General features: G+C 36.0%; 1 protein-coding gene across 10 annotated transcripts in view; it reads left to right on the forward strand.

Annotated features, from left to right (window-relative positions):
• WDPCP (WD repeat containing planar cell polarity effector) overlaps positions 1-23,574 on the forward strand; it is a 307,863-nt gene that overhangs the window by 174,747 nt on the left and 109,542 nt on the right. For all 10 annotated transcript variants that reach the window (XR_016020448.1, XM_088796122.1, XM_019717842.3 and 7 more), the window contains one exon: positions 20,031-20,094. Coding sequence is in view for 9 of the 10 variants with exons in the window: in XM_088796122.1 (XP_088652248.1) it covers positions 20,031-20,094 (64 nt within the window). In the remaining variant the exon portion in view is untranslated. The remainder of the gene's footprint in view (positions 1-20,030; positions 20,095-23,574) is intronic.

Below are 23,574 nucleotides of genomic sequence, written 5' to 3' on the forward strand. Positions count from 1 at the left end.
TCAATGGACAAGCAGAGCTAAGTAAACCAAGGGTCATTAATGAAATTTGTTCTCCTGGCATATTGGGCCCTATTCGTAGTCTTTGCACTGCAATATTAATAAAAATATCACTGATGACCCAGATAAGAATAACACATTTTCTGGTCACTCTTTTGAGTAGAATGGTTTTGTACTTTCTATTTCTAGGCATCCTCTCCTTTCTTTCCCTTTCCCTCCCTTCCTCCCACCCACACACCAATGGCAGAAAAATGGGATTCTCCTGATTTTAAAGGATATGCATGTGACAATACTTCAATAAAAAGAAAAAAATTAAAACCCTCTTCCTCTTCTCCAAATTTTCAAGTGAAATTGCCATCCGTTGATATGCCATGAATCTTGGAGCTTTGCCACCTCGCCCACTCTCTTTGAGAAGCACAGCTTTAATCTTAGTCTTGTCCTCACTGCTACTCTCTCTTTTCACTTCCCTCACTTCTGTCTGCAGAAGAATGAAAGATTAGGCCGTGCTTGAGCAGATCATCTACTACCAACATAAAACTGAGCAGGAATAGTTTTTTACCCTCCATGGTGACACATGTACATGGTGTAGTGTGAACGAGACTCAGGTGGCTTTAGTTTCAAACTGCTCCTTTGTTTTTGCTCTCTGCAGAATCTTCTCCATTTTTTTCTTTAATTTTTGAAAAAAATATTCACTCAACAAATATTGATTTACTGTGTGTCACCTGCTGTGCCACGAGTGCAGAATAGAGCTCAAAGCTCTATCTTGTTGTGTCTGCTGAGGCTTTAATCCTTGCTTAGTATAATTTTTGGGTCAATGATTATTTTCAGGATATTTCAATATATACATTTATTATCTCACTAGCTATTTTGGCCACAATATTACATTACTTAGTTTTCTTGATTACTTTATCTCAGGGGTGTCCAAACGTTTTTCAACGTTTTTTACCAAGGGCCATATGCAGTAAAATATACAAACAGCCAGGCCACTCACTCGAGGTGAAGTATATATTGCCTCACCTGGTTTATTTAAGTAAACTAACTATATTTTTGGAATTTGCTGTGGGCCAATTAACAATGGATTGAGAACCACAGTTGGCCCGCGGGCCACAGTTTTGACACCCCTGCTTTATATGATCCACTGTGTAAATCTTTCTGACATAGTCTAATCTAGTCCTTTATATAGTAGTTTATTTCCTTTTCAGTAATTTATCTGTAGTTACCGTATTTCCCCCAAAATAAGACCTAGCCAGACAATCAGCTCTAATGCGTCTTTTGGAGCAAAAATTAATATAAGACCTGTATTCTATTCTATCCTATTCTAATCTATTCCATTCCATTCCATTCCATTCAAGACCCAGTCTTATATTATAGTAAAATAAGACCGGTCTTATATTAATTTTGTCTCCAAAAGACGCATTAGAGCTGATTGTCCTGCTAGATCTTTATATTCGGGGAAACACAGTCCTCTTCAAGAACCGTAATCTTTTCTGACTGTGTGTCTAGGTGATTAGGTCACTATGAATTCTGACCTGGTCTTTCTCAGTGCTTGGTATCTTCCCTTCCTTTTCTTCGTCTTGTCCTGCCATGAGCACCCTCTACTGAGATCTGCAAGAGAGATGGAAGAGGGACATACATTTAACTGATTTATTAAGTTCCTGTTCTCATAGTTAAAATTGTTGAGGTATCACATCTGGACAAATTGACATTTATCGTCAGAATGTAGTTCATTCTTCATCAGAGCTGTGGCATTGGGCTCCCTGAGCTGACTGTGTGTGCAGTCATCCTGATAGGTTTGCTCAGGAAAACATGGCTTTCCTGTTAAGTTTAAATGATTACTACAGTGAAAGACCTACAGGTGGAATGAAAGAGAAGCCTCAGAGAATTATTAAAATAAAGGATGGGATTTGGCAGACTGGGGCTTGAGCAAAAGAAGTGTGAAACAACAGGTGCCTGGGTTGTTATCAGCATTTTTAATTAACATCTGTTTTCAGCCCCAAGCACTTTGCCGAGAATGCTCTTCGGTGCCTGTGTTTAGAGATAAACACAGGCTATTGAGAAGCAGCTAACTGGTAAGAGGTTAGTAAAACATAAAGGTTTTCCTTGAGAGGAGAGAATAATAGAAGTTACCTACTGGATATAGACATCTAAGGGAAACTCCTGTTAAAACAGTATGTTTTCAAACCATTTATTTTGATAACATGTAAGTGAAAGGTATAAACAGATACAGTCCAGCATAATAAAAGTGTTCGTCTCTGCTTATACCTGGGCTTGGGACTTGGAGGTGATTCTGAGGGGATTTTTGCTTTATCTGCATTGTTAAGTTTTGAAAAGAAGGTATTTGTGTGTTAAGTTCATAATTAACATAAAAGGATAGAAATATCTGTATGTTTCACATAAGGTATTGGGGCAATTTAAGAATTTTTCTTGTTGGAAAAAGGTAGAAAGAATTTAGAACATAAAAAATGGAATTCAGTAAGGAAGTAAAAGTAATTTTCTTGATTAGCTATGGCTAGATGGAATAATGTTCTTTTAATGTCATCTAACAATTGAGAGTCTAACCGTAAGATTAAAAGTGCTTAAATTTCTCAGAATAACCAGTTCATAACTGTAAAATTACACCAGGACACAGACTTCCATTATTTGTCCTTTAGTGTAATACAGAGCTAACGTTTGGTTTGTTTGGCATTGTGGAGAAAACAAATTTCTTAGAAATGTTTTAATGGATACCACTTTTTAAACATGTCTAAAACTGCCAATCTTACTCTACCAAGAAATGTTATTCTATAAAGTACAATTTTAAAAATAATGAAATTTACCTATCAAGGGGCATTTTAGTTGTATCCAGATTGGGGCTATCAGAAATAAAGTGTCTATGAACATTCATGTACAGGTTTTTGTGTAGATACGAGTTTTCACTTCTTTGTGATAAATGCCCAGGAGTGTGCTTGCTAAGACATATGCTAGGTGATGTGAATTTGGTTCTGTAGGAAGCTGCCATATTATTTTTATAGTTGGTGTGTCATTTTGCATTCCCGTCAGCAGTATATGAAAGATCCAGCTTCTCATCCTTGCCAGCATTGCCACTGTGTTTTATTTTAGCTGTTATCATAGATGTATAGTGATAGTTCATTGTGGTTTTCGTTTGCATTTTCCTGATGGCCAATGACGTTGAGGATTTTCATGTGTTGATTTTCCATCTATATATCCTCTGGTGAAACATCTCTTCATGTCCTTTGTTTATTTTCTAATCAGATTGTTTGAAAGTATACTTTTGAAAAGTTGTTGGAGGTGCTTTGGAAATGCAAGTTTGTATTTTATAAGCATGAGAGAAATATTGCACAGCCATTTGATGGCACTGTTGATGTTTAAATGTAGATGCAAGAACCAGAATGATGTGCCCAGATTATGCTAAGGTTCAAATACTGGGGAGATAGTATTGAGATATAAACAATATAAACATAAAAGGGAGGGAGAAGGAAGAAAAAGGAGGGAGAGGAGAGAAGAAGGAAGGGAGAGAGGGAATAGAGTGAGAGTCCAGGGGCAGGGAGGAAGAGATGGAGATAATAGGAAGCATGGAGAAAGGGGATAAGCGATATAGTGGCTGCAAGAAAGAAGATGAAATATGTTAAAGTCAGGTATGCTCTAGGAACAAGGGCTTTTCTCAGGGTCTAGAAAGTATCTCTAGGACTGATGGGAAGTGGAGACTGTAGCAGATCATACAGAAGTTTCTAAGATTTTTTAAGTGAGTTATAACTTGCAAAGTGGAGAAGAATTTGACTTCCTTGAACTGCATCTAAGGTAACTGTGGTGGAGGTGAAAGAGAATTGGAGTAAAGTGATACGAGTTTTTTAATCCCAGTTCTACCAAAGACTAAGAGATCTTTGACCGGCTCTTTATCTGTAAAATCATCTGCCTCTTCTATCTCAGGGAGTATTTTATCCAATAAAACAGCCACTGGGAAACACTTTTCCATCTGTAAGGTATTCTACAAATAAAAATTGTGATAGCTAATTTTTTTTAAAAAACATGGAAAATAGGAGCAGGACTGAAATATTAAATAAATGCTTTAAATAATTTTTACTACTTTACCAATTTTCATTAAAAAGAGCTAGTACATTACTAGTTTTTCTCATTAATGTAACCATCACTAGATACCAACTAGGGCATAGCAGGAATCAGTCAATTTATGTCAGATTCACCTTAGCTGTAAGGCACAGAGCTAGTACCCTCAAGCTGGAAAATATGACATCCCTGTATGTGTGTCCGTGGTCTCACTGGCAACTAGGGAAAGGTTCCAGCACACAGAGGTTGTCTTAGTCCATTTGGACTGCTATAACAATACCACAGACTGGGGCTTACAACAACAGAAATGTATTTCTCACAGTTCTGGAGGTTGGGAAGTCCAGGATCAAGGCTCCAGCATGGTCACACTCTGGTGAGGGCCCTCTTCCTGCTCCGTAGCCCACACTCTCACTGTGTCCCCCCATGGTGGAAGCGGGGACGGATCTCTCAGGCCTCTCTTATAAGAGCATTAATCCCATTCACCAGGGCTCTGCCCTCATGACCTAATCACCTTCCAAGGGTGACTTCCAGTGGTCCTACTACTATCATGATGAGAATCAGGTTTTAAACATGTGAGTTGTGGGGGGAGTGGGGCACAAGCACTGAGACCACAGCAGAGGTCATGTACTCAATAGCCTTCTTTCCACTGTAGGACGCTCTGGTTCCAGGCTATTCTCCTCTTTGCTTTTGAGCCCAGATTATATCAGAACACTGAATGGTGTTCACCTTCCAGCTGTTGTATTTTTAAGTTCAGCTTTCTGTGATTCCCCAAATTTGTCCATCCCATGATATAATTAAACATCTCACTCTGTATATCACTATACTACCAAATTATAATACTTTTAAAAGATACCAGTAGCAAACATTGAAAATGGCTTCATATTAATTTCTGAAGCATATTTATTTATTGCCATATATTAACTTATTTTTCACTGTAATCCCATAAAATTGGTTTGGAGAAGAAATTGTATTTTTATATTTAAGATAAAAAAATAGGAAGCACAGGAAAGTGTTAAATATTTAACATCATGCCAACATTTTCATTGTTTCAAAACAGTTTTTATTTAACGAAATTTCAGGCTAGAGACCAAGAGAGAGAGGAAAGGTCTAAAAAAGTATATAAATTGGCTATTTGAATTTGTGTAGGTAAACAGAGCATCATAGAAGCTCATCACTTGCTTTATTGCGCCTCAAAAAAATGCATGTGAATTGCCGGGAAACTTCTCAAATTTTACATAAATCCCTACACAATGCAAGAGTCCAATTTAGGGCCAAACGGAGCAGGCAGGCAGAGTTATACCCATTCCACCACAATCCTCCTCTTCAAAATACCCAGCAAAGAAAGAGGCTTAGACCTCAGAGCAACTACTCCCAGTCTAAGCCTTAAAACCACACTTCCCAGGGACTGAGGGGGTGAAAGGATGGGGCTCGGCTACAGCTGTTAGAGAAGGAGCGGAGCACATGCGAAGTACACGGTGTTCAGGGAAGGACATCCTCTACCCCATAAATTCCCCCATTTCAGCCTTTTGGAAAAGAATGGCTGGGATCTAGCCTATTCCCTGAATGGGATCTGGGAGAGTCTACAACTCAAATAGTATTAGGGAGATGGACGGTGTAGATGCCTGACCGCTGTACTGTACACCAGAAGCTGAAGCTGAATAATATTGAATGTCAACTATAATTTTATATATATATATATATATATATATATATATATATATATATATGCATATATAAACTTATATATATATGCATATATATATATATATATATATATATATATATATATGTACATCTATATAGTCACAGGATGTGGAGTACAGCATAGGGAATAGAGTCAATGGAACTGTAACAGCCATATACGATGTCAGAGGGGTAGTAGATTAGGGGAGGGGGTTATCACTATGTGAGGGGTATAGATGTCTATTACATTGTTTTGTATATCTAAAACTAAAAACCAGAAAGAAAAAAAAAGAATGACCCTGATGTTGTTAAGCAGAGAGGAACCCCTCTGTGAGTGAGCAGCCACAGGGCACATAGGTGATCTACTCGGAATTTTTATGAGCCTCCCTTTCCCAAATGTACTTTTTTCCATCAAAGGATGAAAATAAGATTGTTTATTCCTAAGCCAAATGATTTCAAATGTGTCATTTTAATGTACATTTATATATCTTTTATATGGGGTACAAAACGAAAGAACTTAGAGTTTTCTTTCCAGAGTCTTCTAACTACCACTCATTATTTATTGATTAATGAAAAAAATGCTAATAAAACTTTTCCTATATTTTGTACTGTAATAAAAAATTAATTGAAAATAGTTTACTTTGAAAATAATCTGTATAGAGGGAGATCTGGCTCTCTGAGATCACATTCAGGGAATCAGTCCCTGGTAGGTGCGGGTTTAAGGCTTAGACTGGGAGTGGCTACTCTGAGGCTTAAGGGGAAAAAACAGTCATATCCGGTGGTTAAGTTGACACAGTACAGAACAGAGGGAAATTTTAGTTGGGTTTCAAATGAACTAAAATAATAAACTTATAGGAAAATAAATTTTTAGTATTTTATGACTTAAAAGTAATATATGAATTTAAGCTAAAATCTAAATTGTTACTTTTGAAATTTATGCCCTATATAAAAACCGTCAGTTATAATTTTAGTAAAGCACCAAGGACTTCTAACAAACTCATGGTTCCAGAATAAGTCAGGAACTGTGAGCTACATTGTTACCTCTGTCCATACTTACTTCAAAGACAAAATTTAACATCAACAACCAATGCATGTAAATTTGTAACAGGTTTATTAATCACCAATTGTCATTCTTCTACTCAACATACAGGTACTTAGATCTCTCCTGTTAATCAGCAGAAGAAACTGGAGACAAACCTAAGCTGAAGTTTCCATGCAGAGACTCTGAAAAACATTTCTCAATACTTTTTATATGCATTTTCTTCTCTCAGCATATTTTACAGGGATGCTATTTATACTAGTAGTTTATCAACTCAGCTGTTATGGAAAGTCTGTTGACACACTTGTTCTAAGAAATCCTAACTGAACAATTCTTTTTTTCAGATTTTTTAAAATCATTTTGTTTTTTATTTTTTAAGGAGGGCGTAGCTCACAGTGGCCCATGCGGGGATCGAACTGGCAACTTTGGTGTTATTAGCACCACGCTCTAACCAACTGAGCTAACTGGTCACCCTGAACAATTCTTTAGAGACATGTCCTTGGTCAAACAGTACTTTTGAAACTCTCCTTTGTCAGGCCCCATCTTTTCATTTATATTCTTATTTTTAAAATATACTTGCCATTAATTTGGAGGTTTGTAGTTTACATTATTTTGGATTAATATATTAGCATAGAATTATTTTTCAACCTAGTATTTTTAATATAATGTCAGTAGTCGTATCACAATATACTATTATCATCATTATTAATATACATATGAGATCAATGAATGACTTCTATCACTATGTTTATGGTGATAGAGTCAGTCTGTTACTCATCATAGCTAACAGAAGAAGGTCTCAATATCTTAGTAAGTATTATAATGTCAACAACCTGATTCATTACTATATTCTATTTTAATAATCAACAGCAATTAAGAATAGCTCCTCCATTAGGTATTAAAGAGGATGCACTAGTTATGAGTGCTCCCTTAAGTCTTAATTTACAGCTCTAATGCAGCACTCATAGGCTGAGGTTTTAGTCAATTGTGGAGATAGTATGAAATAATTTTTGAAAAGCCCAAGCTTTGGAGTCAAACAACTAGGTTTGAATCCTAGCTTCATAATTTATTGGATTTATAACTTTGGGCAAGTTACTTAAGCTCTTTTTGTTATTTCCATTTTACGAATGAGGAGTTTACCAACCTTAAAAATCATTGTCAAGATTATAGATAATAAATATGAAGCGACTAGCATGTATTAAGTACTTTACAGGGGATAGCTATTATCATTGTGTTTATGGCTTTCTCTCCTACTAGTCCGTGAGCTGCTTAAGATCAAGAACTAATGTTCTTAGATTTTCTAACCCTTTGAGTCCTAACACAGAACCTCACACATTAGAGGTGTTTTGTAAGTACCCTATAAAAGTAAATGTACTTAGAGTTGACAGTGTAGCTTATGATAACTTTTGAAAAACATTAATTTTAAAACTTGTAGGGTTCAAATTGATGGAATTTGGGGTTCTTAATATCCTGTAGCAGCCAAATAGGGAGCTGGCTCATTTATTCTCTGGCATAGAGCCAAACCTAGAAACAATTTGATCATTCCTTTTTAATGAATGCAACATGGTATTTCTAATCTTGAATTCAGAAAACTCAACAACCAGAGACATGAGCTGAAGAAGAAGAACCTACAAACCTACAGCACATAATTCATTCTTTTCTAGTGGTATTAGAGCAGCACTATGGGAGAGGGTGCAAGTTTTGGAGCCAGACTGCCCAGGTTCCAAGTCCTGCTATACAAGTGAATAACGATGGACCCTGGGCAAGTTTAGGTTGCCAGATTTATTTGGCAAATAAAAATAAAATTTAAGTTCAGATAGTAAAGAACTGTCTAGTATAAGTATGTCCTAAATATTGCATAGGATATACTTACACTAATGAATTACTATTTATGTGAAATTCAAATTTAACTGGGTGTTCTGTATTTTCTCTGGCAATCATTATTTATTAACCTCTCTGTGCTTGAGTTTTCTCGTTGGTTAAATGGGGATAATAGTACTAACCTGATAGGGTTGTTGTAAAAATTACATTAGTTAATACATATAAAGTACCTAGAATAGTATCTAATACAAAGAAGATCTCAATAAATGGTACCATGTTTCCCCGAAAATAAGACTTAGCCGGACCATCAGTTCTAATGCGTCTTTTGGAGCAAAAATTAATAGACTTGGTTTTATTTTAATATAAGACCGGGTCATATAATATAATATAATACATAATATAATATAATACAATACAATACCAGGTCTTATTTTAATATATGACAGGGTCTTTAATATAATATAGTATAATAAATATAATACTGGGTCTTATATTAATTTTTGCTCCAAAAGACACATTAGAGCTGATGGTCCGGCTAGGTCTTATTTTCAGGGAAACCCGGTACTTACTATTATTGTTAATCTGGGTGTTGTTGATGGAGTTATAATTTTGTCTCTAATCAGTTTAATAATAACCAGTTAAATAATATTATATTGATATTATTTTTGAGACCTTCTCCTGTCAGCTATGATGATTAACTGGTAACAGACTGACCTATCACCACAGACAACTATTAAACTGGAAAAAAGTGCACTTAAAACTTGTTTTTAGAGGTTAAATGACTGACAGTGCAGGACACTGATCCCTAAAAGTGAAAAACAAATGAGGTCAATCTTACGATCTCTCAGTTTTCTGATGGGAGGCATTTTCTATATCAGAGAGCAAGGAGGGGGAACCCAAGCAGAACATGGCAGTTTGTTGAGTTGGTCAGAGTTCAGGGAAGCTGAGACAGCTGTATTTTGTGGGTTTGTGTACTGGAGAGGCAGGTGCTCCACAGAGAAAGAGCTCCAGAAATCTGTGTAAGGGTCACCATGGGTCTTTGGCTGAATGCTAAGCTATGCATGCATAGTGTGAGACTCCACAGACTAGGCAAAGAACAATAACAGAACAGGTCCATGTCTCCCAGCCTGAGAATCCCTGCTGCAGCATTCATTGGCTGAGAACAGCCTGTGGGGAATGTAGCCTCAGTATAGCTGCACTGATGAATTTCATATCAGAGCAGCTAGGGCTGTTGGTCTGTTTTGTTCCCTGAAGTCAGAGATCTGAGATGTGCATGCTTGTGCTTATAACCATTCACCCCTTTTGCTGTATAGATCTATTTTTCCACATAGGCTGAGAGAGCAGCTACTCCATTGAAACTGATTAGAGGCAAAAGGGAGGTTAGTGAGATAAACTGCATCCACTGTCACTGCAGAACTCATCGTCTTCCTCATTCACTATCCACTTTATTTCTTCCTGCACTGTTTGTGATGGCACTCAGGCATTTCCACTTCATTAAATATTGGCCATTGTTTTTTCCAGGCTTCTTAGAGCCATTCCAGCAGCAATTTACCCCATCCCTTGGGATCCTTGATAGGTTGTTAAATTCTGTGTTCTGAAAAGGTGCCCCCCCCACACATTAATGAATTCTTTTTTATCCTGTCTTATATTCCAGGTCCCCAATTCTTGCTTCACATGTTAGCTCATTCTTGCTACTCTTTTAGTGTGTGGTCTCCTAGCTTATCAGGTCCAGCATGTTTCTAGCTGGGTTGTGCTGAGATTCAACCTTAGTTGAAAGGAGTAGGGGCATTTCCTGAGGGGAGGGAGTATCTATTGCATTGTGGGGAGAGGTCTCTACAGAATCCTCTAGTACAATGGATTAGGTTTAGCACAGTGTCTAGCTCAGATTCAGGGGGTCTGCACTGTCGGCATCTTCAAGGACATCCATCCAGATGCAGCATCCTAGACATCAGCCTCCGAGGTGTTCCTAAGCAGGGTCTTGGCTTTAGCAGAGCAGACCTGCCCTGGTGGTGCATCCACACATCTCTAGAGCTCTGTGACTAGAACAGTTACATCTCCCACCTGTCAACTGTGTCTGCCCTTCAAATGCAGAGGATAAGGACCTCTGTAAGCTACCAGAGTGGCTCTCTGGCTGTCACACTTAGCCATTAACTGTTTGTAAAGAGCACTCAGTCTCTCATTATGCTTTTTCAGGACATAAATACAACTTAGCAGTAATCAGCCTATTCCACTGCCTACTTAGAAGCATTGCCCATCCACAGCCACCTGTCTCCCAACTGCCAGCACACCCCAAAGCAGTTCCAAGAGAGTCTGGTAAGGTATCAGGAGTCTCCATACCAGTGTTGCCCATCTGAAGAATCCCATGTCACTCAGGAACAAGAATGCGTTCGTATCCCTACTGCCCTCAGTCATTTCTCTAGGAGCAGCTTGTGGAAATGTAGCTTGAACATGAAAACACAATGATACATTTCAAAGTGCAGCATCTGGGGCTATCAGTCAGTTATACTCCCTGCAGTAGGAGATCTGGGAGAGATATTCTCATGAATGCCACATTGGGGTATATAAATAGAAGTGGGAGAGACGTCACGAAAACAGCAGAGTAGGGAGCTCCAAGAATCAGTACCTCCACCGAAGCAATCATTAAGCAAATAAAACTGACAGGATTAACTTTTTTTTTAACCTCAGAATATAATTTTTAAAACTTACAACAATCAGGGGAGTGATTAACAAAGACAGGGGCTGCTAAATTTTGGTAAGAAAGCATTATTGCATTTTTGTTTACCTGTCTACCATCCCCCAGGGTGACAGTGTCCATGGGGACAGTGCTCAGCATTCCTGCTGTTAGCTAACCAGTGCCAGATAGCTGTAACAGACCTTGTTCTCAAAACTATGGTTTTGCATTTTGACCAATCTTGGGGTTTCCACAGGAACTAGTGCAGAGCCTTGGCTTTGTTTTGCCTCCCTTAGACTGGAACAGCATCTCTGACAAAAGCATTTGTATATGTCAAAAGCATTTGAAGACATAATATGCATACCTGTCTCAGGCAAGGGATGCAGAATGGGGGAAGCAGCCGACAGACCAAAAGACCTGGTAAAGAGAAGGTGGAGGAGAAGGTTTTTGGGGAAATAAGGTTTTTGAAAGCCTACCTCACATACTAGAGAATCGGATGCAACACATGAAAGAACTAGAGTTGGACGTGTGCTCAGAAAACACATGAAAGAACCTCTAGAGGACCAAAGTAAGAAGGGAAGCTTAAGACAGACTCTTACATGGGTAGCCTGGCTAAGGAATGTAGGCGTTACCTAGTTCTGAGCCAGTCTACAGGGACTGGGAGAATTGTTTGTTTGTTGCTTCAGGATTTTAAAAAAATATGTATCTGGTTGATGGCTGTGATTCTGAAACAGAGACATCAGTGATTGTACATGACAGGGAATACAGGGAATGGGACTAAACAAGTTGATGACTGCCCTTAACAGCAAAACCTCACAGGGTGTGTGTGTGATGGGGGGAATGTGATTTATAGAGTTGTCACATTATGATAGTCAAAACATCTAGTTTCCAGCAAAAATCTGAAAGGCATATAAAGTATGAAGAAAGTATGGCCCATTTAAGGGTTAAAAAAATAAACTGACAACATCCCTGGGGATATGGAAATATTGGGCTTACTGAACAAAGATTTTAAATCAATTGGCATAAATAAGCTCAAAGAGCTAACAGAACCATAGACAACGAATTAAAGGAAACCAGAAGAATTATGTCTTATTAAATAGAGAATATCAATAAAGAGAATTTACAAAAAGGAGCCAAATAGAAAATTTAGAGCTGGAAAGTATAATAGCTGAAATGAAAAATTCACTAGATGGGGCTCAACAGCAGATTTGAACAGACAAGAAAGAATCAGTGAATGTCAAAGTAGGGCAATTTAAATTATCAAGTTGGAGGAGCAGAAAGAACAAAGAATAAAAAAAAAAAAAAAAAAAAACAATACCTGTGGGATGCCATATGTATTATATGAGTCTTAGAAGGGGAAGAAAATGCTGACTAAAGGCATGAATCCTGTAACCTCCAAGAAACACAATGAAATTCAATTAGAATGAATTCAAAGAGATCCACATCAAAACACAGTACAAACAAAATGTCTAAAACTAAAGAAAGAGAATCTTGAAACTACCAAGCAAAAGGCAACTTGTCTTATAGAAGGAGCCTTAATAAGATTAACAGCTGATTTCTCATTAGAAACCATGGAGATCAAAAGGTGTTGGGATGACATTTAAAGTGTAGAAAGAAAAAACATGAACCAAGAATTCTACACCTCCAAAACTATCTGTTAAAAATGAGGGAGAATTAAGATATTCCCAGATAAAAGCTGAGAAAGTTTACTGCTAGTCTACTTGCCTTGTAAGAAATGCTGAAGGGAGTCCTTAAGGCTGAAATCAAAGGACACTAGACAGTAACTCAAAGCCATACAAAGAAATAACACCGGAAAGATAATTACATAGGTAAATGTAAAAGCCAGTATTGTTGTATTTTGGGTTTGTAACTCTTTTTCCCCCATATGATTTAGAAAAACAAATGCATAAAACAATAATTACGAAACTCTGTTAATGGGCACATAATATATAAAGATATCCTTTGTGACAATCATAACATAAAGAAGGGGTTGGAACTGTATGGAAGCAAAGTTTTTGTATCCTAATTAAACTAATTTGATATAATTCAAACCAAATTGTTACAAACTTAAGATATTGTAATCCTTAAGGTAATCACTAAGGAAGTAACTAAAACATACAGAAGAAGAAAAGAGGAGGCTCAAAATGTTACACTAGGAAAAAATCAATCATACAGAAAAGAAGGCAGTATTGCAGAAATTGTGGAACAAAAAAGATATAAGAGTTATAGAAAATAAATAGCAAAAGGACAGACATGCTTCCTTATCAGTAATCACTTTAAATAAAAATGGATTAAAACCAATAATTAAAAGACAGAAATTGAAACAATGGAAAAAATATGATCCAACTGTATGCTGTGTAAAATAAGCTTACTTTAGATTCAAAGACACAGGTTAAAAAATGGAAGGATATGGGGGGAGGGGGGTTCACACAGTGTGAGGGATATAAATGATAAACGTCTAAGTTTTGCTTTGTCTTGTGCACCTGAAACTAATTAAAAAAATAAATAAATAAATAAAATTAAAAAAAAAAATGGAAGGATAGAAAAATATAATCTATGCAAATAATAAGCATAAGAGATGGTGTGGCTATACTAATATCAGACAAAATAGACATTAAGTAAAAAATTGTTACAAGAGGTAAAGAAGAACAATATTGCTAAAAGGGACAGTGCATCAAGAAGATATAACAAATTTAAATGGATGTGCACCAAACCACAGAGCTCCAAAACATATGAAGCAAAAAATGATGGAAAGGAAGGGAATAGAAAGTTGTATAATAATAGTTGGAGATTTCAGTACCCCACTTTGAATATTCTATGGCACATCCACGCAGCAGATCAATAGGGAAAGAGGGCTTGAACAACAAATTAGGTCTTACCAGACATATATAGAACACTGCCACAACAGTAGAATATACATTCTTCTAAAGTGAACATGGAAGATTCATTAGCATAGATCACTGACAGGACATACAACAAGTCTTAATAAATTTAAAAAGATAGGCCAGCCCTGTGGCTCAGGCAGTTAGAGCCCCATGGTCCTAACTCCGAAGGCTGCCAGTTCGATTCCCACATGAGCTCTCAACCACAAGGTTGCCGGTTCAATTCCTCGACTCCTGCAAGGGATGGTGGGCAGCGCCCCCTGCAACTAAAATTGAACATGGCACCTTGAGCTGAGCTGCCGCTGAGCTCCCAGATGACTCAGTTGGTTGGAGCGTGTCCTCTCAACCACAAGGTTGCCGGTTCGACTTCTGTAAGGGATGGTGGGCTGCGCCCCCCTGCAACTAGCAATGGCAACTGGACCTGGAGCTGAGCTGCGCCCTCCACAACTAAGACTGAAAGGACAACAACTTGAAGCTGAACGGTACCCTCCACAACTAAGATTGAAAGGACAACAACTTGACTTGGAATAAAGTCCTGGAAGTACACTGTTCCCCAATAAAGTCCTGTTCCCCTTCCCCAATAAAATCTTAAAAGAAAAAAAAAAGGTTCTGAGAAGTCCTGCAGTAGAGAAATCTGCTTAAAAAAAAAATTTGTAAAAGATAGATTATATGCAAAATATATTCTCCTACCACAATAAAATAAAGCTAGAAATCAATAATGGAAGGAAAACTGGAAAATTCACAATTATGTGAAAATTAAGCAACAAGATCCTAAACAATCGTGGGTCAAAGAAGAAATCACACTGTCATGTTTGAGACAGATGACAGGAAAAATACAACATACCAAAACTTACAAGATGCAACAAAAGTAGAGATTGGAGATAAACTTATACCTGTAAATATTTATATTAAAAAGAAAATAATTAAATCAGTAACATAACTTTACAATTTAAGGAACTAGAAAAAAAGGAAAACTAAACCCAAAAGTATCAGAAGGAAAGAAATAAAAATTAAAACAGAGATAAACACAACAGAGAATAGAAAAACAGAGGCAATGAAACCAAAAGTAGATTCTTTAGGAAAAAAATCACCAAAATTGATAAACCTTCAGATAATCTAAAAAATGAGGGAAGACACAACTAAAATAAAAAGTGAGAGTTGGCACATTACACCAACCTTACAGAAATAAAAAAGATTATAACACAAGACTAGAAACAGTAGTCTTGCCAGCAAATTAGATAACATAGACAGAATGGGTAAATTCCTTCCAAGATGCAAAGTACCAATACAAACTCAATAAGAAATAAATCATGTGAACAGATCTATAACAAGTAAAGAGATTGAGTGGGTATTCAAAAATCTCCAAACAAAGAAATATTCAAGATCAGATGGCTTCACTGATGAATTATATAAAACATATAAACAAAGATTAGCATCACAATCTTTCTCAAACTCTACCAAAATTTAGGAAAGGAGGGAGGACTTCCTAAATCATTCTATGAAGCCAAAGACACCACAAGAAAAAACTGCAAACCAATATCCCTAATGAATATATAAAGTGTGATCAAAAGATATGGAGAATGTTTAAATTAAAACAAAATTCTTACAGTAAAAGACACATTGCCATTAATCTCCCTCAAAACACTCCCCCTTGCTTTGAACGCATTTATCACATCATTCTTTCCAGTTACTGAAACAATTATGGAAGTCCTCTTTTATAAGTGTCTTTACTTCATCCTCTGTGATGACAACGCTCCATGTCACACATTGCTTCTGGTATACGGCAATTTCTGTCAAAAACATTACGGTGTGTCCTCATCTACCTTATTCACCAGATCTGGCACCTTGCAACTTCTGACTCTTCCCCAAAGTCAAAATGATTCAGGACATCAAATCAGGCACAACAACACAACAAAAGACATTCACGAAAGAGGACTTCCAGAACTGCTTCAGAAAGTAGCAAGAACAATGAAGTATATTTGAAGTGAGGGAGAATATTTTGAGGGGTATTAATGGCAACGTGTCTTTTACTGTAATGAATTTTTTTAATGTAAACATTCACCATATTTTTTTTAATCGCACCTCGTAGATGTAAAAATCCTCAACAACCAAATGCTAACAAACTAAATCCAATCACGTGGTACGAGGATTATATACCGTGACCAAATGGCATGTATCCCAGGAATGCAAGCATGGTTCAACATAAAAAAATCTATTCATGTAATATATCACATTAATAGAAGAAAGGTAAAAAGAAAAATACATGATCATCTGAATTGATGCAGAAAAGGTATTTGAACAAATTGAACACCCCTTCATTTTCAATACACTCCGCCAACTAGGAATGGAAGGAAACTTCTTCAACGTAATAAAGCCATTTATGAAAATCCCACAACTAACATCATAATTAGTGATTAAAGACTGAAAGCTTTCTCCCTATGATCAAGAACAAGAGAAGGATGCCCACCTTCACCACTGCTATTCAATATTGTACTAGAAGTCCTAGCCAGAGCATTTAAGCCAGAAGAAGAAATAAAAGGTATACAAATTGGAAAACAAGTAAATTATCTCTATTTGCAAATGGTTCTATATTTTAAAAATCTGAGAGAATCCACATGAAAATTACTTAACTAATAAAATAATTCAAGGTTGCAGTATACAAGATCAACATATAGAAAAAGAGTTGTGTATCTATCTATACTCCAGCAGTTAACAATCCAAAAAGAAATTAAGAAAACTATTTATAGTAGCAACCCAAAGAATAAAATACCTACTAATAAATTTAACCAAGATAATGAGAAACTTGTACACTGAAAGCTAAAAAATACTGCTGAAAAAATAAAGAAGAGTTAAATAATATAAAGACATCCATGTTCACAGATTGGAAGACTTACTATTAAGATGGCAGTACTACCCAAAGAAGTCAACTGATTCAGTGCAACCCCTACCAAAATCCAATGGCGCTTTTTTTTTTTTTTTACAGAAATAGGAAAAACCAGTCCAAATGACTATATACTGAATGATTCCATTTATATTCTATTCTTGGAAAAGCAGAACAAAATTTATCCTATTTAATTCCACACATATGACATTCTAGAAGAAAGCAAAGCTATAATAACCAGATAGAGACCAGATAGATCAGTGTTTGTCAGAGCCTGGAAGTGGGAGAAGGGCTTGATGGCAAAGGAGCACATGGAAATTTTTTGAGATGATGAAAAAGTTATATATTTTGATTGTAGCTGTGGTTATGTGATTGTATACATATGTTTAAACACCAAGGATTATTTATTTAAGATGGATGAATTTATTTAAATTATACCTCAATAAAAATGTTGAAAATATTCAAGATATCTTTCCTTAAATAAATGACTTGTGTCTATATGTTGAAAGAGCTCAAACTGTACCTGGAAAATTAACCCACATAGTCAATTCCAAGAAATGTCCCAGTGAAACTAATATAGTTTTAAAGATAAAGTATCATCTGAATTTCTAGGCAAAAACATTAAACCATTTTAAAAGGGAAAAAATAATCAGTCTAACATTAGATTTCCTGCCAACAAGACAACAGTGGTGTGATAGCTAAAAAATATTCAAGGAAATAAGGTATGAACCAAGGATTTTATATCTTCTTAAGCTATATGCTGTCAAATCAGGTAAAAAAAAAAAAAGTGCTGGGAAGATTGAACCCTTCTAAGGATTCGACTAGCGTGTATTAATACTTAATAAGTGATAACTATTATAGGACAAGCTTCATCAAACTGAAATGACGGGAAACTTTGGCAACAGCCTCGTATTAATTGAGCATATTCAGTTGGGCATCTAAAACAAAAGCAAAGGTAAGGATATGGACAATAATATCAGTGGACGTGTTAGACATGTTAGATTTGAGGTACTTGGAAACAGGAGTTTTGAGCTCAGGCAAAAGGTGGATCCTAGATATTTGTGAGTCATTGATATAATGAGAGTGGGTAAGGTTATTGGGGGAAACGAGAGTGAATGGATATAAATGAAAGAGGACCATAGTACGCCAACTGCATGGAGTAGGCAAAGAAAAATGAACTAAGGTAACTTAAGAAGATGAAATCTAAGAAATGGGAAAACAAAGAATGGCATCTCCAAATGCCGGAAAGAGAGGGTTTCCAGGAGGGAAGTTTATAAGGTCAAATGTGGCCAAAAGGGCACACAAGATGAGACCTTACCTTTAAGTTTGATCATTACAAGAAGATGAATGATTAATATTGCCAGAAAAGTTTTACTGGAAGGGAAATATGCAAAATGGCAGTGATTGTATGCAAAAGTAGTATAACTTTCTGATCCTCTATCCTCTTCCTCCACTTACGTCCCTCCTCCACTGAATGTACAATGAACCAGAAGTCTTCCTGAAACAAGAATAAACACAATGGCCTTCTGATTTTCCATAGGTGAAAGGGATTCAGGTAAATTTCTGAAGAGGCCAGTAAGAAGGGCCAAGGAGGAGATAGTAGTCATTAAACATAACATGGAAACTATGGAGTATTTCAGGTTCTGGACCTACTAGCTCATATGTTATAATAATAAGCCTTTTCTGTTAGAATTTAATTATTTTAGGTATTTCACTAATAAAATTTTTATAATCGGTTAATAATCAATATTCTATAATTCTGATGTTTTAGTTGAAATCTCATTATATTTTGTACCGCCATGTTTCACAATATAAAATAGAGAACAGAGAACAACTTGTTAATTTACCTGCTTGTTTCTAGAGTCAGAAAAACTCACGGTTATTCCTATGTAAATCTTAGCATTCAAACAAAATAAAAATGACCTTTCTTTCCAAAACTGTGCAAAGTACAGTTGACCCTTGAATAACTTGGATTTGAGCCACGGGGGTCCACTTTCATGCATTTTTTTCCAGTAAATACAGTCAGTCCTTCATATCCACAGGTTTTGCATCCTCTGATTTCACCAATTGCTGATTGAAAACAATATTTTTGATCCTGGTGGGAACATTCAGGTGCAGAGGGCTGATTGTATGCATTGTTCCACACCATCTTATATAAGGGACATGAGCATCTGTGGGTTTTGGTATCTGCAAGGGGCCCTGGAACCAAACCCCCCATGGATACCAATGGCCAACTGTAATTAAGTTTTTAGGGAGTCAAAAGTTATACACAGATTTTCAGCTGTAGGGGGTTGGTGCCCGTAACCCCCATGTTGTTCAAGGGTCAACTGTACATGTTCATGATACCATTTTCTCTCAAGATCCTAAACTTTCTATAAAGGTAATTAATTCAAACAATAGTTTGTTCTCATTTACCTTACCTTTCACAAAGAAAATTCTCAAAATTATACTTCAGGTAAAGAGAAGAAAAGTAACATTTTAAAAATCATATTTAGAAACCACTTATGATGTCATTTCACAACAGCCTAGAATGTATTTTTTTCCAAAATTTATAAACATGAGACCTTTGTAAGAATGCAGCATTTGACTTCTCAACCTTTAACTAAGCAACACAGCAGTATAATTATATGATTTGTTCATTACTCTTATCCTGCTATATTTTCCATATCCCCATACTTTTCTCTTACAAAGCACAATAAGTAAAAACATATGAAACATATTTCCTCAGCTATCATTTCCCACCATTCAGCAGCCCCTACGCTGGGTTATGTTTATCCTTGAAAGCTGCACTGAAAGCCTCCACTAGCTGGGTCCCTCAGCTCCTGCTAAGTGCAATAACGTTTCTATACAGAAGATCCCAATAGATAAAGGCTCTAGTGTTTGAAAATCTTTTTCCCATCAGAAAAACAAAAACAATTAACACATAAATGCATTAAATAAACAGCTCCTTTTAGTTTTGTTCACAACTAACATAACATTTCTTTTCTCCCTTAGGTACCAGAGATTTGAAAAGGCATTTCTGTTAGCTGTTGACATCGGTGCTCGTGACCTATTTATGGTGAGTCATTCCCAGAGATGATTTTGTGCCTTCAGTTCTAAGGATGAGTAAGTTGTCAGCTTTTGTGACCATTAAAAAGGATTAGTGTCATTTGTGCCTTAGACACGTGGTAGGAAAGCATTATTCCGTCTTGGCTTGCAGCTTTGCCTTCACAAAACTGGTCAATAGCCATCTAGTCTCTTTTGACTTCTTGACATTTCCTTTCCCAGGGCGCAAAGGATTTTTTATGTTTTCTAAGAATTTATAATTCTTGAACTTTTCTCCTCATATAGCTTGATGTGAGGGAATGACATCTTTCTACCTCATAAGCTTAAATGTCTTTCTAATCCGCTCTCCGAAGAAGTACAGCTACAGAAGCCAGGACATAGGGCAAAACATGTCCCATACATCTTGAATGTGCTCAGTTTGTCCCTTAGATTTTAGTGCAAAGTAACAAATTATGAATGTCCTCACTTGTATTTTTAAAGTAACCACAGTGTAAAGTGGACCCAAGAGGTTATAAATTCACATATACTTTAGTCCTCCCATTTATTAGCTATGAACAGTAAAATCGACCAGTTTCTTACAGATCTTTGTGCTCTGTATCAGGTTCTTATTTTATAAGATCTTTCACCACAATGTCACAGTGAGATGAAAAGAACAAAGGTGAGGTTCATTTCCTGGTTTCCCAGTGTATTCTGCTCCACAGAGATTTCATTGTTGTCAAAGAAACAAGAAACACGCCTTGAAAACAACAAAAACTTCTGGAAGGCTCTTTTACCTGAATCTTCTGCATAATACAGACATTTTGTAGTTTAAATTAAGCTGTGATGCTTTGGATCTTAATATGGGTTCATGACATTAGGTCACTTGTCTTTGGACTAAGTTTGTTATTTAAATTCTAACTGCATCATTCAGTTATGCTTTCATTGATCATGAAAGACATCTTTCTAATTATTGCAAAAATATGAACCTTCAATTATTTGTCATCTGTATTTTATGTCAAATTGAACAAGCATATTAGTATATTGAGGGAAGGTTTTATTATTTTCACCAAAGTCCATGCATGAAAACATCACAATCTCAGAAGTTTAAGTACAACCATTTTTAGATTTTATGACCCCATTGATTTTCCCTCTTTACCTCCACCTTCTCACCTCTGCCGCTACTCATCCCAGTAGAGGTAAATTTTCTTCACGTTTTTATTTTTTTATGTCTGTAATCCCAATCTTATTTTAGCCAAGATAAGAATTGAAGAGATGTAATATTTAAATATATAGTGTCTGGCAAACTTTCTCAATTTATTATACTGTTCTGTAATTTCTACTGCTTTATCAATTAATGTATAATCATCAAGGCCATTTTCTAAACTGTTTCTTCAAATTATATCTGTTTCAGCATTTAGTCTCAGTTTAGCCAGTAACAATATAAAGAAAATCTTCGTGTTAATTTAAGCCTCTTTAATCCAAATAGCCTTTCTGCTGATAGGCTAGCCCTAACCCGAACCCAGAATGATTTTTATGTGTAAAAGGTAAGAACCTAAAATAAGAGGAGAGAAATAGTTTTACTTTCCTTTTTATTTATAAAAGCGAACAATCATTATTCAGAAAGCTTCATCTTAATCTTCACATGTGACTTTGCTTATTTATAGCCCCAGGGTATATCTTAAGGAAGCATCAAGAGTCCTAAGAGAGCCTTAAGGCCTCCAAGTTACATTTAAGCTCATGAATCTACAATATATATTTGAGGCTCCATGTTGAAATTGTCTAAAAGAATTTATCATGTTTTCTAATAGATCAATTATTACTATTTAAATTATCGTCTAGCCAGAGGTCTATAGGTCTAGCCTACATATTGAGAAATATCACCTCTGTGAATTTAAAAGTTTATAAGATAAACAGGATTATCCCTCCATATAAATGATTTTCTAGCTCATATGTGAGGGAAGATATCTCGTTCAAACAGACTAAAGTTAACATCTCATGGAACACAAAGGGATCACCAAAAAGTGTATTAGTTAACCTGCAAATAAGTCTTTTTATTAGCATCTATCAGTGGTAGAGAGAGAAAAGTCATGTAGCATGACATCAACAGGCCTTGAATATAAAAAAGTCAATGTGTGGGTGCTGGACCTGAGGAAATGAGTCTGAAATGACCTACCTCTTTGTTTACTTTTTTCACTGTAGCCTAAGTGATCACCAAAACTAGGTGTAATAAACTATGGCCCGCCAGCCAAATCCAATCCAAGAATGGTTTTTTACAGTTTTAAATTATTGGGGAGGAAATAAAAAACAAACAGTATTATATGACACTTAAAAATATAGGATATTCAAATTCACATTTCAGTGTCCATAAATGAAGTTTTATTGGCGTACAGCCAACCTCATTTGTTTATGTTTATGGATTGTCTATGACTGCTTTTGCTCTACAATGGCAGACTTGAGTAGTAAATCCTAAAATATTTGCTATCTGGCTAGTTATAGAGAAATTTTGCAGACTTTAGGTCAAAACAATGATAATTTATGATTTCATTCTTATGTTTAAAACCCTTTAGTAGCTTCCCATTGCCTTTGGGATAAATTCTAACTCCTTAATGTGGCATCTAAAGCCTCTCCCAGTCTTAACTCTGCTTTCCTGCTACCTCAGCGTTCTTTCAGTTCTGGGAAATACACTGTACTCTTTATTATATCCAGATCATGTTAAGGAGTTTAAGTTTATCCTTAACCCAGATCAGCCTAGGTCCAGCAAGATGTAGTGAGAAATACATGGAATTTGGGTTAGAAGTTCCCTGCAAGTTCAGTAACTTTAGAGAGTTTTTTTTTTCTTTCTGTTATGTAAATGATAATACAGTACCTACTCATTTTGAGTCTCAGTGAAGACAATGTATTGAAAGTACTTTAAACTGGGAGTACTACACAGATATTATGTGTTATTACTATTAAGACAGGGCAACAGTTGTTATTACTTGGCTATTGCCAGAAATAATAAAGACCTGAAATAGGGCATGAATTATACAAATGTAAAGGAGAGGATATTTTATAAACAAGATAAAAATGATTCAGCAAGCCCTTAGATGAAAATAAAATATTTTTATTATAAGAATAAATAGTACTATAATAAAAAGAAAACAATACCATAAAGTATAAAGAACAAAGTAAAAATCACTTGAAATCTTTTTGTCCAGAAATGAACATCCTTTAAAATGCCTCTCTATGTGAATATACACATACACTACACTTTTCGTTTGTAACTTGATTGTTTTATTCAACAATGTGACAGACAGTTTTCCATATCAAAAAAATATAGGTCTATACCACTGCTTTAATGTTTACATTGTATTCACTTTATGAGTTGTACTGTCATTAAAAACAGGCATCCAGACCAGTGGAACAGAATGGAGAGCCCAGAAATAAACCCATGCATATGTGGTCAAATAATCTTTGACAAAGGTGCCAAGAACACACAATGGGGAGAGGATAGTCTCTTCATTACATGGTGATG

The sequence above is a fragment of the Rhinolophus sinicus genome, chromosome 2 (assembly GCF_057876585.1).
Source record: "Rhinolophus sinicus isolate RSI-liver-muscle chromosome 2, RSI-T2T, whole genome shotgun sequence".
Lineage (NCBI taxonomy): Eukaryota > Metazoa > Chordata > Mammalia > Chiroptera > Rhinolophidae > Rhinolophus > Rhinolophus sinicus.